Source organism: Durio zibethinus, chromosome 16, assembly GCF_047325235.1.
Source record: "Durio zibethinus cultivar Kanyao isolate XHJ-2024 chromosome 16, ASM4732523v1, whole genome shotgun sequence".
Taxonomy (NCBI): Eukaryota; Viridiplantae; Streptophyta; class Magnoliopsida; order Malvales; family Malvaceae; genus Durio; species Durio zibethinus.
The window spans coordinates 19,199,079-19,213,348 of NC_143177.1; the positions used below are offsets into that span (position 1 = coordinate 19,199,079).

A 14,270-nucleotide genomic window follows, 5' to 3' on the forward strand; every position below is an offset into this window, starting at 1 on the left:
TATATCCTAAACTCCATAAGAAAATTAACAAATGGCAATAGTTCTCTACTTTAGTGTTGTTATAAGCCTTATGTATGTTATAATGTGCACAAGGCCAGACATCTGCTATATCATGGGCATGGTAAGTAGATATCAATCCAATCTAGGTCAACCTTATTGGAAAGCCATTAAAAGGATATTGAGATATCTAAAAAGCACTATAGATTATTCATTTTGCCATCAAAGAAGTGATTTACATTTGATTGGCTACACACATGAATGAGAAGGAGATTTAGATTGAAAAAAAACTACCTTTGGCTATATTTTCTCACTGAATAGTAAGGCTATGTCGTAGAGTAGTAAGAAACAAACTTGTATAGCACTATCCATAATAGAAGTTAAATTGTAGCATTTTCAACAATCGTGTAAGTGGTTGTTTGGCTTAAGAGATTTTTGAATCATTTGAGATTTGAGAAGGATGAGTCTAACTCAATTTTGGTGAATTGCGATAGTCAAGCTGCAATCGCCCTCACAAAAAATCTTAAATATCATTTTAAGACTAAATATATAGATACCAAGTATAACTATGTGAGAGACATGGTTGCACAAAAGAAAGTCAATATGTAACTTTTCTACATATAAAATCATTATAGATCCATTTACTAAGCTCATACCTAAATATATGTTTAATAGCCACATGAGATCTTTAGGATTGTGTAGATGTTAATGTACATATACTAATTTAATAATTCTATATGAATAATGTATGATATTTTTTCATTTAAGTTGACCTATATTAAAACAATCAATACCATTAAAATTTAGTATTTTATTTTAAGATGCATGCACAAATGTATATGTATATTTATATGTATATGTACATATGATATGCTTCAAAAGGTATGTTGGACAAATAGTTGGCCTTTTCAAACTGACAATCACCTCAATGGTTTGGTACCATAGAAATGAGATTAGTTTTAAGCTATGGATAGAGAGCCCAAGTTTAAAATGAAATTACCTTGATAATTGATTAAAATGAGGTCATTCGATATTAAGATTTGTGATCGAAAGTAAATAAACCCACAATTCACTTTATCTATTTTAATATACTAGGTGAAAGTCTTGTTGATTATATGAAATCAAATAGAGTTGTAGACTCAAGTTAGATACTTAGAGTATCTAAATTATCACCTATACAATATTGATATATAAATTATGAAAGACATATGCTCTCTGAGAAAAGAAAAATAATACCGTAGCATGTGTTTCATACCACATGTGCATTGTTTGACCATCAAGGATTACAAAAGAATAGATTTATGCTTTTTATTATGTGAGACCTTTGAGATCAGAGGATCTCATATTAAGGACCTTCAAAAAATTTTGACTATTTCTTAAAGTTTCAATTCAATGTTAGTTATCTTAGATTATTACCAATAGTCATGAATTGTTTGATCTAATTAAACATATCTGGATAATAGTTGAATTGAAATAGAAAGATTCTAGAGGAAGGGAAGATTATTCTAGTATCATATTTGGTTGTATTCATAGGTCGACCAATTAAGTTTGAAATATCGAACATAATTATGAATAAACAAGTACATCATGCAATATCATAAAAGAGAGATCGTGAGAAACTTAAAATGTGACTAAATAAGTCTAGGATTCTACATAATTACTCTACTTGTACTTAAAAGTTACTATACATATCTATATAGCAGTTGTATAAGGGACTAAATGTGATTACGAGCTGCCATAGGCACCTAAAAATCATATAGCAACTGAGCTCTCGAAGTATGATGGTAGCACGACTTATTTTCTTATATGAACCTGATCAAAGAATAGAGAAAACGTTCTTAAGATCATAAAAGTTTGACACCCATTTTGTATGAGTGAGAGATGTAAGCATAATCACCCATAATGGGTTACATCCCATGTAACAAATGCCTTTAGGTAGTTTCACAAGTAGTTTTCTCATGTAAATATGAAACTACATGGGTAATTAATAATGGTTTTTTAAACCATACAAAAGTTGTCCATCTCCTAATATAAAAGAGAAAGGCATTCAACCATTTTAAACACAAAAAGAAAAATCATTTTAAGAAAATGACAAAAAGCAATTAGGCAAGTATTATATAACTCACAAGAGGAATTCGTGCTTCAATGTGTTAAAAGACATACGTTGTGGATATGAACAATTTTCATATTGTGATTTTGTTTAACGACCAATAATTCAAATCAGACTTTCGTTAAACAAGTATATATAATTATGTTCGTACATATATCTTGAATGCATTTTATCTAACAGCTATCATTTTAAATGTTGATGAGGGAGCAGACATGTACTTCTGCTCACATGTTAACCCAACCCTTCTTCGCACCGACTCATGAGCTCGACCTAAATGCTGACGCTGTTGATAAAAATGGTTAACTATTGACCATAGTTGACAAGGGAAGTTTTTATATTTTTCATTTTTAATATTTTTTTCATTTTTTTCTTAACTTTTAGGTATATTTTTCTTATTTTTATTTTTGTAATTATTTATTTTATTTTCTTTTATAAGAATTATTTTTAAATTTGTATGGAAAATAAAATGTTTTAATTTGAAATTTATTTCAATTGAATTTTGAAAATGATAAGAAAAAAGTTGAAATACTAATCTTTCCTTAAAATAAATTGTTTTTGAAAAATTAAAGAAATAGTTGAAATATCAATCTTTCATTGAAATAAATTGTTTTGAAAAATTACGAAAATAGTTGAAATATAAAATTTTTCTTAATATAATATTTTTTGAAAAATATTTAGAAAAAAGTTGAAATATTAATTTTTCCTAAAATTGTGAAAAACAAAATTTTGTTTTGAATCTTCTAATAATAAAATTACTAAAAAGTTGCAATAGCAATTTCTATCTAAATTTTTATGTAAGGAAATATTTTGAATTTCTACCAAAATATTGGAGTAATTCAAGAAAACTTTCTAATACAAAATATTTCAATTAAATTTGAAGCTTTATAAAAGTTACAAATCCAAAAACAGAGACTCTTCAAATGAAACAATTGTTTTCTTGAATATTCTTGAAGTGAAAAAATATTTTTAAATTTATGCTAAAATATTTGAGTTGTTTAAAAATAATTTTCAATACATAAATTTGTTTGAAGATTTCTTTAGCCTTTGGATAATATAAAATCAACTAATGCCATCCTTTGGATGGACATTGTAAGAATGTTATAACCTTCCATGTACATAACCATTCTCATAAGTCTTATCTGGTTTTGTAAACTAAAATCTATTTTTTAAAAAAAACCTAAGTCAAGCTTTTGATGCTTTAAAAGAAATAGATTTGATTAGATAACCAATCACACCTAAATAAATAAATAAAAATTGATTGTAACTCTCTGTTTGTGTTTAATGATTAAGTTCACATACTCATACATTATGACAAAATCAATGTTTATATGATAATTTAATTGTGTACATTGATAAAAATGTGTTCAAATGTATTGATAACATAACAATTGCACATTTCCAAAATATAAAATCACATAAAAAAAAACAATTATAGAATTTTTAATATTTATGATTGGATATGAAAGTTTTAATTTTTTTAATATGATTTTTTTATTTTTTAAAATTTAATATATTTAAACTAAGCCCTAGTAAGTAAGATTTCCATCTCCGTCACTAATTATTTCAGATTTTTTTATTTAGTATAAATATATTTATAAATATACTTAAACTTTTATATAGTAATACTACTGATAATGTGCAAAATAAATACACAATTTCTTCAGATATCAAATAAACAAATTTAAAAGTATAACAAATAATATCATTAATTTATCATAATATTTTTAAACATTTAATCTGATCATATAATATTTAAATTTTTTTATATAAATATATATTAAGATTAAAAAAAAAGCCTTGACTTTAGGAGTTTTAAATTTTAAAGAGGAACCATAATTGTTTTTTTTTTTTTTTTTGAAGAAATTAAAATTGATATAAACCTTTAGTTTGATAAAACAAAGTGTAAAAAAAAAAAGAATTGTTTTAAAATATAAAAAAATGCAACACAAGTCTGGATTTTTAAGAGTTTATTTTGTTTTATAATTTTATTAAGTTAAAAATTATATAAAAATAAATTAAAAAATTACGAATTATATTTTACAATGTATCGATAAATATATTAATCCATTAAAATTAATGAAAATTAATGAAAATAACTAATATTATCCAATTCTAAATTTAACACAAAAAAATATTTTTAAATATATTATATTTTAATATAATTAAAGTGCATCGTCGCGAACAATATCGAAATAATGTTAACAAATTTGAGAAAGAGTATTTGCAAGGTAAAATGCTTGCGCTAATAGCGGACTGGCAGTCACAATTGGAGCGTTTGTTGGGCTATTAAATTCACCACCATAGGAAGATATGACCTGTTTGTGGGTCCAAATGCCAAATCCTCTTCTTTTTTCTTTTTTTTTCTTTTTTTTAAGCATTGGAGTTAAAGGCTAACAAGTTAGAACCTGCACGAGTATAATTCAGATTCTAAGGCTAGTGGGAACAACTTGGGTTTCACAGCTAAGGCAGCAACGAAAATGACCCCATTAGATTTGTTGATCCCTGATTCACAATGAATATTCGAACCTACCCGGCTACTCCACAGCAGCCCGTCCAATAATTAGATGTCCTTTCTCATCTTTCATCCTGATTTTATTAGGACTCCAAGTAATTAACCCATTTTACCAGGAAGGTCATTTCCGATTCCCTGCAAACAAAATTGTAAAAAATAAGCTCTGTTTTTTCTCGTAGAAGAATAAGAATTTGAGTTCAGTTGAATACTGACTGACACGAACTTTTAAATACTGTTCAAATGATAGGAAAAATCAATTCAAGATCCGAAAGCCAAGATGGTCATGAATTGGTCCAAGCATCGACGGTAGTCAGGACAAGATAAGAAAGAACTCAGTGTGAAATCTTTAGCTAAATTTCAAATTAAATACCAAAAGAAAAAGAATAATTCAAGGTAAAATGTCATTGTCCAGATAAAACGCTAGAACAAAGAATATAATTTTTGCTTCAAAAGACTGATCACATGTTTGAAACAAAGAGGTCTTTTAGCACAAGAAATTGACTGCGTTACCCAATAATAATAACTGCTTAACTCTTTAATCTAATGTAATTGATTTATTAATCAAGCATGTGTTTGACTTTGTTGCCGCCCTCATTTGTAGACTTTTATTTCTACAAGTTTGGATAAGAACGACAAACAATCAACCAACGTTGCATCATGGACGACGGCAAACCTGCTTAAATGCCTGCCTTGCCCAATAAAGGCAGGTTTAAGGTCCAAAAATAATGACATTGAGGTCAGAATGGGTTGGATTATAGAGCAGAACAAAAATTTAAGGCCGGGGTGAACCTGATTAACCATTCTACGAGCCCAATTCCCTAAGGCCATGGACTGGCAGTATTCTACCGGGAAAACGCAATTGCAAAGCTAAACATAAAATTCACAGAAAATGACCGAGATGGAGTTGCGCAACTCTAAGGCTTACGAGCCTGTAGAGGCTGTGCCTGGTGAAAAGAATAGAAAAGCTGGAATTATTTTAAAAAATTATAATCTAACAATGTTACATAGTAGCCATAACCTTAAAAGATTTTCCTTCCTTTCGACATTTCTATCACTAACAACGTATGGGTAGAGCCCAGAGGGAAACTTTTTAATGTTCATCATCCAACAACAGTATGGCTAAAGGGAAACATAAACGTTCAACAGCCAAATCAAATTAAGCAAATCACTCTTCTTAAACTTTATACGTTGATATAAGAATAGGCATGTCTACTAATTAGACTATGCCTTTTACTAATGCACCTTTAAAGCTTAGTCTATTTTCATAACTTAAATGCACATTTATTAAATGAATGAAAAAGAGAGAACTCTACAAGGGCTACAACTTCCAAGTGAATTCTACTTTAAAAAAAATTTAAAACATAATCAGAAATATAGGTACTTTCAGCAGCGCAGCAATGGTCATGTATGTGGCTAATTGCATCTCAACTAGAACATCATCTGAAAACCCAATAAAAGGCATTACGGCAAGAGTTTTAACACCTAAAAATGCATTCAATGCTTACTCATTGACGATGTAGTTCCTATCATGTCTGATCAGTAAGATGACAAATCCATTGTTCATGCTTCATAGTATCCCTATGTTGCCTACACTCGTCTTCAGCATTTTGAATCTGACAGTTTGTGAAGCCTCTCCAATCCAAGCGCGGCCACTTTTTTGAGCTACACTTAAGAAAACCATAAATTTATATAGCCAACAAGGGAAAAAAAAAAAAAAACAAGCTTTACAGTTTACACCTTCAATTCAACTCATGCCTGCATTCCACAATTACATTTCTCAATTACTAGTAACAGTCAACATAATTTACAAAATTACAGCATAACCTACTGACTAGATACCAAGATTCAACTCAAGTCTCTAGTCAATCAGAACACTCATTTTCAGCAAGCTTTACACCTCGCCGAGCTTGTCTCAGCACAGTCACCCTGCTCAGATAAACTCCTAAACCACCATCCACCCTTTTTCTTTTCTTTCCTACTTCAGTATAACCTCTTCCAAACTTAAAGCTTGTATGGACAGGTACAACTCTGTCCCCTCCCTCTTCCTTTTGACGTTGATGGTGCAATCATTGTGATGGTTGGTTTATTCCACAAAGGTGGCCAAAGTAATATAGCGGATCAACATAACAAGATGGTGAAGATATAATGCCTTCATGCTAGTTGGCTGCACAAGCTTTATAAACTCCTCTATCTCCAGATTGCATGAGTGTTCGGAATAGTGGACTGAATATATGTACTTGTGAAACCTTTTTACAGATCCTAAATTGCCATTTATTTTATCATTCTGCTTCCCACTCTTGAACTCACTTTGCTTCTGTTGTAACGAGAAGTTAAAAGAGAATCAAAATGCTTGTCATCTCCTTCAAGGGGTTTAACAACCCACGGAAGACCAGAAGGTATGATTCCTATAGTTGGGCGCATTGCATTTAGTTCCTCTAAAGTATCGCTGCTAAAACTGTAACGAGGGACAGCTCACACCCTTGTAAGAGATATTTTGGTAGTGAAAATGTCATGGAACCCAAGGAGATGCATGGTTTGGAGGCGCTCTGGCCAAACCCAAATCTACAAGGATTCCAAAGTGGAGGAAGGGAAAAAAGGAATAACTGATTGGAGATGCTTAAAAATGTTACATGTAAGTCGTCATTAATCTTCAAACATAACATGCATAAGAAAATCTAAAAAGCACTTTGGCCATTTACTTCTTTTTAGTCAGGTCTTCTAGTAAGAAGTGATGCAAGTGGGAGAAAAGCCAATGAAAACGCACACTAACATGGTACATGTGCAAATAGTGAAAGCCAGGTTTATCATGCTGCATCTCAAATGGTTGTAGAATTGAAGAAGTGAACTAAGCTATTTCTAAGGTCATAAAGTGTACAAATGATATGCTGTGGATCAAAGGAATTGAATTGGAAAGGAATAACCTCTCAAGTACCTGCCTTACTGATTTCCCAAGTCAGAAGAAATCTCATTCAACTGAATATGTCAACTACTATACTAGGTTATATTCTTATAGAGATAACCAATTATATAATCAACTCCAACAAGTAGAAAGAGCAAACCTTTGTATTCAGGGCATTTGAGATGTGAAGCAAAAGATCTTCTTTGCCCAAGGTGTCAATACCAATGATGATGTCATGTTCTGGATGGGAAGTAATGACGTCAACGACCTGTTATCATCAAGAATCAAATTCAATGTCTTCAGCTCCATAGTTTATCCTATGATAACTGGCCATTAGTACAAACCCATATTTTGATTTTATGTCTCCAACTGATACAGACTCATGTCAAATTTGGCAATTTCTGCAAATATGATACAAGAAATAATAACTATTATCATGCGTTAAGAAGAAACTGTTAAGCTATATTTCGGACTTCTGTTTATAATTATAGTTTAATGTTCCCTCCTTTTCATCCGCAGAAATGCTTCATATATGCATAGTAATCACAAATTTTCTGGTACTAAAAACCAACCAGCGGAGAAATGTCTAAAGTTCAAAAGTTAACCTTAGTTCATGATCGGTATAAACAAATTGCAACCTCCCAAACTGCCAAAAGAAGAAGACAGTAATAATAGTATTAACATAACTTAAAATAGCGACTAACAATCAATTGTTTTAATCTACAGTAACTCACCAATTCAAGATATCATCCCAAAATTTAAAATCCTAGATACTCCATGTATGCCCAGTATGTCCTTGATCTTAATATCTCAAATAATTTACTATGATTAACCAACATTTGATTGTACACGAGCTGTATATATTCCCGTACCAAAATTACTTTGAAATTGATTGAGATACACTTGAAGGAAAAAAATTTTAAAAAAAATTCAAAAGCCCTTAATTGGAAATTTTGAAAAGCACCTGCTGAGGGGCAACTTCCCTGGAAGGAAATTCAGGGGAAGGATTACAATACGTGTTATCCAAGTAAAGAACATTAACCACATCACCCTTCAGAGCGTTCAGCAGCATTTTCCTGCCTAATTTTGCCCCCTCGCTATTCTTTTCCCATCGGAAATCTCCAGTGTTGAGCACGTATCCAAACTCTCCACGAACAAGAACATAACTGCACCTGCCAAATAAACAAACAATCCAACAATTTAAAAAAATTAGAAAATGATTTTTTTTTAAGCATAATATGCATTTTGGCTATCCGGGGCAAGGATAAGCGTCAATGGCCATAACCTGGGTTGTAGTTTTTGACCCAGTAGAAGGGGAAATAAGAGAGAGAGAGAATGCCAGGAGCCGAGATCAAGGGCTCGAAGAAGGGAGAGTTTAAAGTAAGGGAATTTGAAGGGGAACAGCTTGGAGGTGATGTGTGAGCAGAAGATGGGAGCCTTGTCCCAGGCGGAGGTTAGGCCATTCGTGTGGTCCGCGTGCAGGTACGTTAAGAGGTAAGCCTGGCTGCCTTCTGCCCATCGATCTACTAATATTAAGCCTTTCTCCATAATTTTCTTTTAAGAACCCTTCGCGGATAGGATAAGCGACGGCTATTCGAGGATTTGAGAACTTCTGGTTTGGAGATTGAAGATTTTGCAAGAGGTTCAGGCATTTTATTTTTGGCGGGGAAAATGAAATTTGTATTTTGAAATTTTGAAGAGATTTGTTGACTGCTGAAGCCGATAAGCGACTTGGATACAAATGAACTAAGTCAAGCCGAACCCCAATTTTACACTCTAAATGATGCTGATGTTTCATCAAAAAAAAAAAAAAAATTGTTGATATTGCTATCAGTAACCATTTGGATATAATTTAACTACCCTCTGCCGTGCAGTTGGAGTTATCATTAGAATGTTGAAATTTTGATTTTCATTGAATTAATTAATCGAATTGATTTAAGGTTTATTTATATAATAAATTTTGATTTTTAAAAAATTGTTTTATTTTTTAAAAGGGTATAAATTTTTTGTTGTTTGTATAAATTAATGAAAAATATTTTTTTATTGTTTTTAAAAATTTTATTTTTTTTCAAGTAATATTAATATAATAATTAAAATATTAAAAATTATTTATTATTAAAATTATTAATATTCAAAAAAATTATATTTTAATAATAAGATTGAATATTAAAATATTATATTAATATAAAAATATTTAAAATAAAACTATTTATTATTCTTTATATTAATATTTTAAAATATTTAAAATAATATTATTTTTATTAATATTAAAATAGTAATATTTATTATTAAAATATTTATATTTTATATTGAAAGTATAAATTATTAACTCATAACAAAAATCTTTTTTATTTATATTTATTATTAAAATAGTAATATAAACACCATAATAATAAAATATAAAATTATATATTTTAAATTAAAAATAATAAGAAATTATTAAAAATATTCATATTAAGAAAATAATATTATTATATTATTTAACATTAATTACTAAAACAATAAAAATATTATATATGTTATTATTTATTATTAAAATAATAATATAATACTTTTATTATTGAAATATTAAAAATATTTATGTTTAATAATATACAAAATAAAAATATTTAAAATTGAAATATCAAAATATTTTTAATGCTAATATTTTAATTTTTTAATTAAAATTAAATAAAATATTTTTATTAATATAATAATATTTCAAGTCAAATCAAATCAAGTTTTAACTTAAAATATTATATTCAAAGTCTTGAGTAGAACTATAAAAATATTTAAAATAAAATATTAAAATATTTTTAATATTAATATTTTAATTTTTAAGTAAAATTAAATAAAAATATTATTTACTAATATAATAATACTTTGGGTCAAGTCAAATTAAGTTTGAGTTTAAAAATCATGTACAAAATTTAACTTGAATAAAATTATGCTCAAACACATTGATAAATAATTCTACTCATAAATAATTTTTTTTTAGAAATTGTCTTACCCTTTTAAAAATGGAAAGATAATTTTAAAAAAAAAATTGTTTTATTTTCTATTAACCAATAAATTATTTTTTATTTATCAGTTAATATTCTATCAAACAAACACTTAAAAAATATAAAAATTATTTTTTAAAAATTATTTTTTACGAAACAAATGGAGCCTTAATTCAATTAATAGGTTGATTATCGAATTAATTTTAATCAATTACTAAAATGATTTCAAAAGGATTTTTGTTTTTGGTTAATTTGATTCAAAAGTCAAATTAATCAAAATTTTAATTGGAATATAACAAAATCTAAACAGAAAACAAAAATACATGATATAGATCATTTTACTTTATAAGTTATTAAAGTTTTTAATAAAATACTTTGGTATTTAGATATTTTGTTGAATAATTTTATTTAATTTATTTAAAATATGATAAATTAAGAATTTAAAATATAATTTAACTTAAATATATTTATTATTCGATTAATTAAAAAAATTAATTAAATTTAATCGATTAATTTTTTAAAATTAAAATATTTATTTTAATTAACAAAAATAAAATTAATTTAATTTAAAATTAATCAAATCAACTTAACGAACATCTTAATTGAATTAGATAAAAGGATGGCACACCAGGGAACTGAGATTGTGTATTTTTTAATTGTACCAGACTCCTTTTTCCCATTAGTTATTGGCCCCTTTTTTTTCTATATTACCCTAATGTTTTCTTTTTTATTTTCTTTTACTCTTGAAATTACAATGTATGGATAAATATGTCCCTATACTTATAAATTGATTGACATTTTTTTAGTTATGTAGTTATTTATTTTATTTTTAAATTAAAAATTTTCAAATTAATTTATTATAATTATTTAATATATCATTTATATAATTCTTTAATAAATAAATAGATAAAGTTTAAATGCATAAAAAAATTAATTTCATAATTAAATAAATTATTAGTGAATGAAAAAAAAATAACTATATAAATAATAATGCAAATAAATATTGGTTGTTTTTATTTTAAGAAATATAAATATATTTTTATTTTTAAAAAATATTATTTTTTAAATTTAAAATGTATAAATATATTTTTTTAATAAAATTATGATTTGATATAAAGATAATTTTATTAATTTTTTAATTGTATGATAAATTTATAAATATAAAATTTATTATATATCAATATTAATTTAATATTTTTAATAATCAATTTTTATTTTATTATATTTTATCGGATAATCACTATTATTTTTATATTTAAATATATTTTTTTATTATTAATTTTAATTACAGTTTTATAATAATTAATTTCACGTAAAGATAATTAAGCTCGCTTCTAATCTCGAGCTAAAATGGGTCCAGTGCTAGCTCGGTCAAAAGTGAAACATACAGAGAAAAAAAGAAACAAACATTTAGTGAAGAAAGAAGGTTGGCCTGTCAATATCTTGTTCATTAGTGAGCACTGAGCACCTGTGCCTGCTGTCTTTTAACAGCTCATTCCATTTCTGTGACTTTCCCTTGCCAAAGTCCAACCAATTTTTCAGTTTCCCAAAATCCTATCTTCTCATGAATCCACAACAACACCACCAAACGGAACCGGACCTTCCTCTTCCATCCCTGGCTTCTCTCCGAATCAAACCGACATCGCCAAGTGTACCATTGACTGCCCCCGCCACCGCTACTGCTGCTGCCCAGCGTCGCATTGCCATCGCCATCGACTTAAGGGAAGAGTGCGTTACGCCGTCGATGGGCCATTCAGAACTACCTTCGTCCCGGAGACGCCGTCATCCTCCTCCACGTCCGTCCAACTCCCGTCCTCTACGGAGCCGACTGGGTCTCTATCCATCTCCATATCACCACAACTAGTCACGAAAATGCCACCGCCATCCCCACTGACCACTCCGACTAAGAGTAGTAGCAGAAACTCGAGAACGAGTTCTACATTTTCACCACAACGAAAGCGACCACGTTGGCACAGCTGTTAGTGGATGCTCAGATTCCTTTTAAAATCCACATTGTGAAAGACCATGACATGCAAGAGAGATTGTGTTTGGAAGCGGAGAGGTTAGGGCTGAGTGCGGTGATCATGGGGAGCAGAGGATTTGGCGCTGCTGGGAGGACCAGCAAAGGAAGGCTTGGAAGTTTCAGTGATTATTGTGTCCACCACTGCATTTGTCCCGTGGTGGTGGTCCGGTACCCGGATGAGGAGGAGAGCGGAATAGGTGGATCCGAGAAGGTGACGAAAAAGAAGATTGTTGGAGAAGACGCGGAGCTGCAGCCGGTACCAGAAGAGGAGCTTGAGTATCATGATGCGGCAGAGGAGTACAGAGGTTTGGGTTTTCGAATTTGTAATTGATTTTCTTTTTGTTTGATGGTAATTAACTGGTTTAAGTGGGTTTTATATAACTTTGTCCGGTAATTTGTGGAGTTTTTGGCTTTATGCACATTGATGAAGTGCTCGTTAAAACACCATAGCTAGAATGAGGACGGAATGTCGTTGTGAGAAGTAAGAAGTAGCAGCATAAATTGCTTAGTTGCCTGGCAATTCTGGGAAAATAGGATGGAAATAGTAAAGGTTATTAAACCATTGAAGGGATGAGCCTTGTGCATGGTGATGGTAGCAGTCAAGAAAGCATAAATATAGACCATGAGAATAAACCTGATAGCTTGTGGCATGATGAAATCACCTACGGACTTGAGATGTGAAATGTTTGTCGACCTTGCAACTTGGAGCTGATTTTTGTGCTAATTACATTGCTTGAAGTGATTCTAAGGTTGAATTTGTGCTCTCTTCTTGCTTCTGGTCTAAGCCAAATTATATGCATTTGACCTATGTGGATAGAATTCAGAATCATGTTGTATTTCATCTCATAATAGCGGCTGCTATTGTTTTGTGATGTGGTGAATGTACATGATGTGTTTGGTGTCACATTTGTTTGTACAGCTATGGAAATATGTAATGCCTATATTATGAAGTGTTTTCTAATCTGTAAGAGCTTTAATCTTAAAGTTAAAAGTTACAAATTAAATATTAGTGTTAAAATTATCTCTCTCATTGATTCATATTTCTTGTTAGCAGATGCTTAATATGACTGAGAGCAACGAAAAGTGCCTACTGATTCAGGTAATTTAATATGACTGGGAGCTTTTATCTGTTTGAGACCCATTCCCTATTTCTTTCCCTTCACCCCCTTCTCTTACTTTTTCATGGGATCAGGGAATTCACTCATTGCTTTGATTGTAAAGCCTGTGTCAATCATGTTTTTTTTTTTCTTTAACGCACTGTTTGTAGTTTTCAAATCTATAGCTTGACTTTAGCCCTCTATATGATGTTCTGTAGTGAACTCCTTTGCAAATTAAGTTTCAACTGTTATTTTGATTTACTGGATAGGGATGATTGATTACTGATGTGCCCATGCACTAATATTGCAGCAAAGGATGAAAGGCAATCCAAAATGTGAAGACTTTGTGGTGGCAAAGAAGCTTGAGAATCTTGTGTGGTGATGGATCTCATACTTTGTATAGATGGATAGTAATAGGGCTCTTTGTTTTTCTATTTTCTGTGTACTTTCCTGTTAATTGCCTGTTTTGAAAATTAACTGTTCAATGCCCGTGTGCATGGTGTGTTAATATAAGCCTTTTCACAGCATGTTTCTCATATAGTAGGAATACCAGCTTTTTCGTGGTGTAAAACTGCAGTTTTTTATTATTGGATTTGTTTCCTAACCAACATGGTTTTGGCAATATTAGTCGTTTAGCATAATTATGGATTG

The 14,270-nt window shown here is 29.7% G+C and overlaps 1 protein-coding gene and 1 pseudogene across 2 annotated transcripts; one reads left to right on the forward strand and one right to left on the reverse strand.

The window, feature by feature from the left end:
- Positions 1-5,647: 5,647 nt before the first annotated feature.
- Positions 5,648-9,427, reverse strand: LOC111298618 (uncharacterized). Its single transcript, XM_089745009.1, has 4 exons — positions 8,804-9,427; positions 8,483-8,690; positions 7,679-7,786; positions 5,648-6,933 (listed from the first exon to the last, which is right to left on the reverse strand). The coding sequence occupies exons 1-4, from the start codon at positions 9,064-9,066 to the stop codon at positions 6,703-6,705; spliced, it is 810 nt and encodes a 269-aa protein (XP_089601135.1). The 5' UTR covers positions 9,067-9,427; the 3' UTR covers positions 5,648-6,702.
- Positions 9,428-11,923: 2,496 nt separating this feature from the next.
- On the forward strand, positions 11,924-14,227 carry LOC111293904 (universal stress protein PHOS34-like; annotated as a pseudogene). The gene is made up of 3 exons (XR_016328649.1): positions 11,924-12,827; positions 13,577-13,621; positions 13,930-14,227. The product of XR_016328649.1 is annotated as a universal stress protein PHOS34-like (transcript).
- The last annotated feature ends 43 nt before the right edge of the window (positions 14,228-14,270 follow it).

Coding starts and splice junctions, on each gene's coding strand:
- LOC111298618 (XM_089745009.1), bottom strand. CDS start 9,066: ATGGAGAAAGGCTTAATATTAGTAGATCGATGGGCAGAAGGCAGCCAG. Junction 7,787..8,482: donor GGGAAGTTGCCCCTCAGCAG/GTGCTTTTCAAA, acceptor TGATGATAACAG/GTCGTTGACGTCATTACTTC. Junction 6,934..7,678: donor CAAATGCCCTGAATACAAAG/GTTTGCTCTTTC, acceptor TCGTTACAACAG/AAGCAAAGTGAGTTCAAGAG.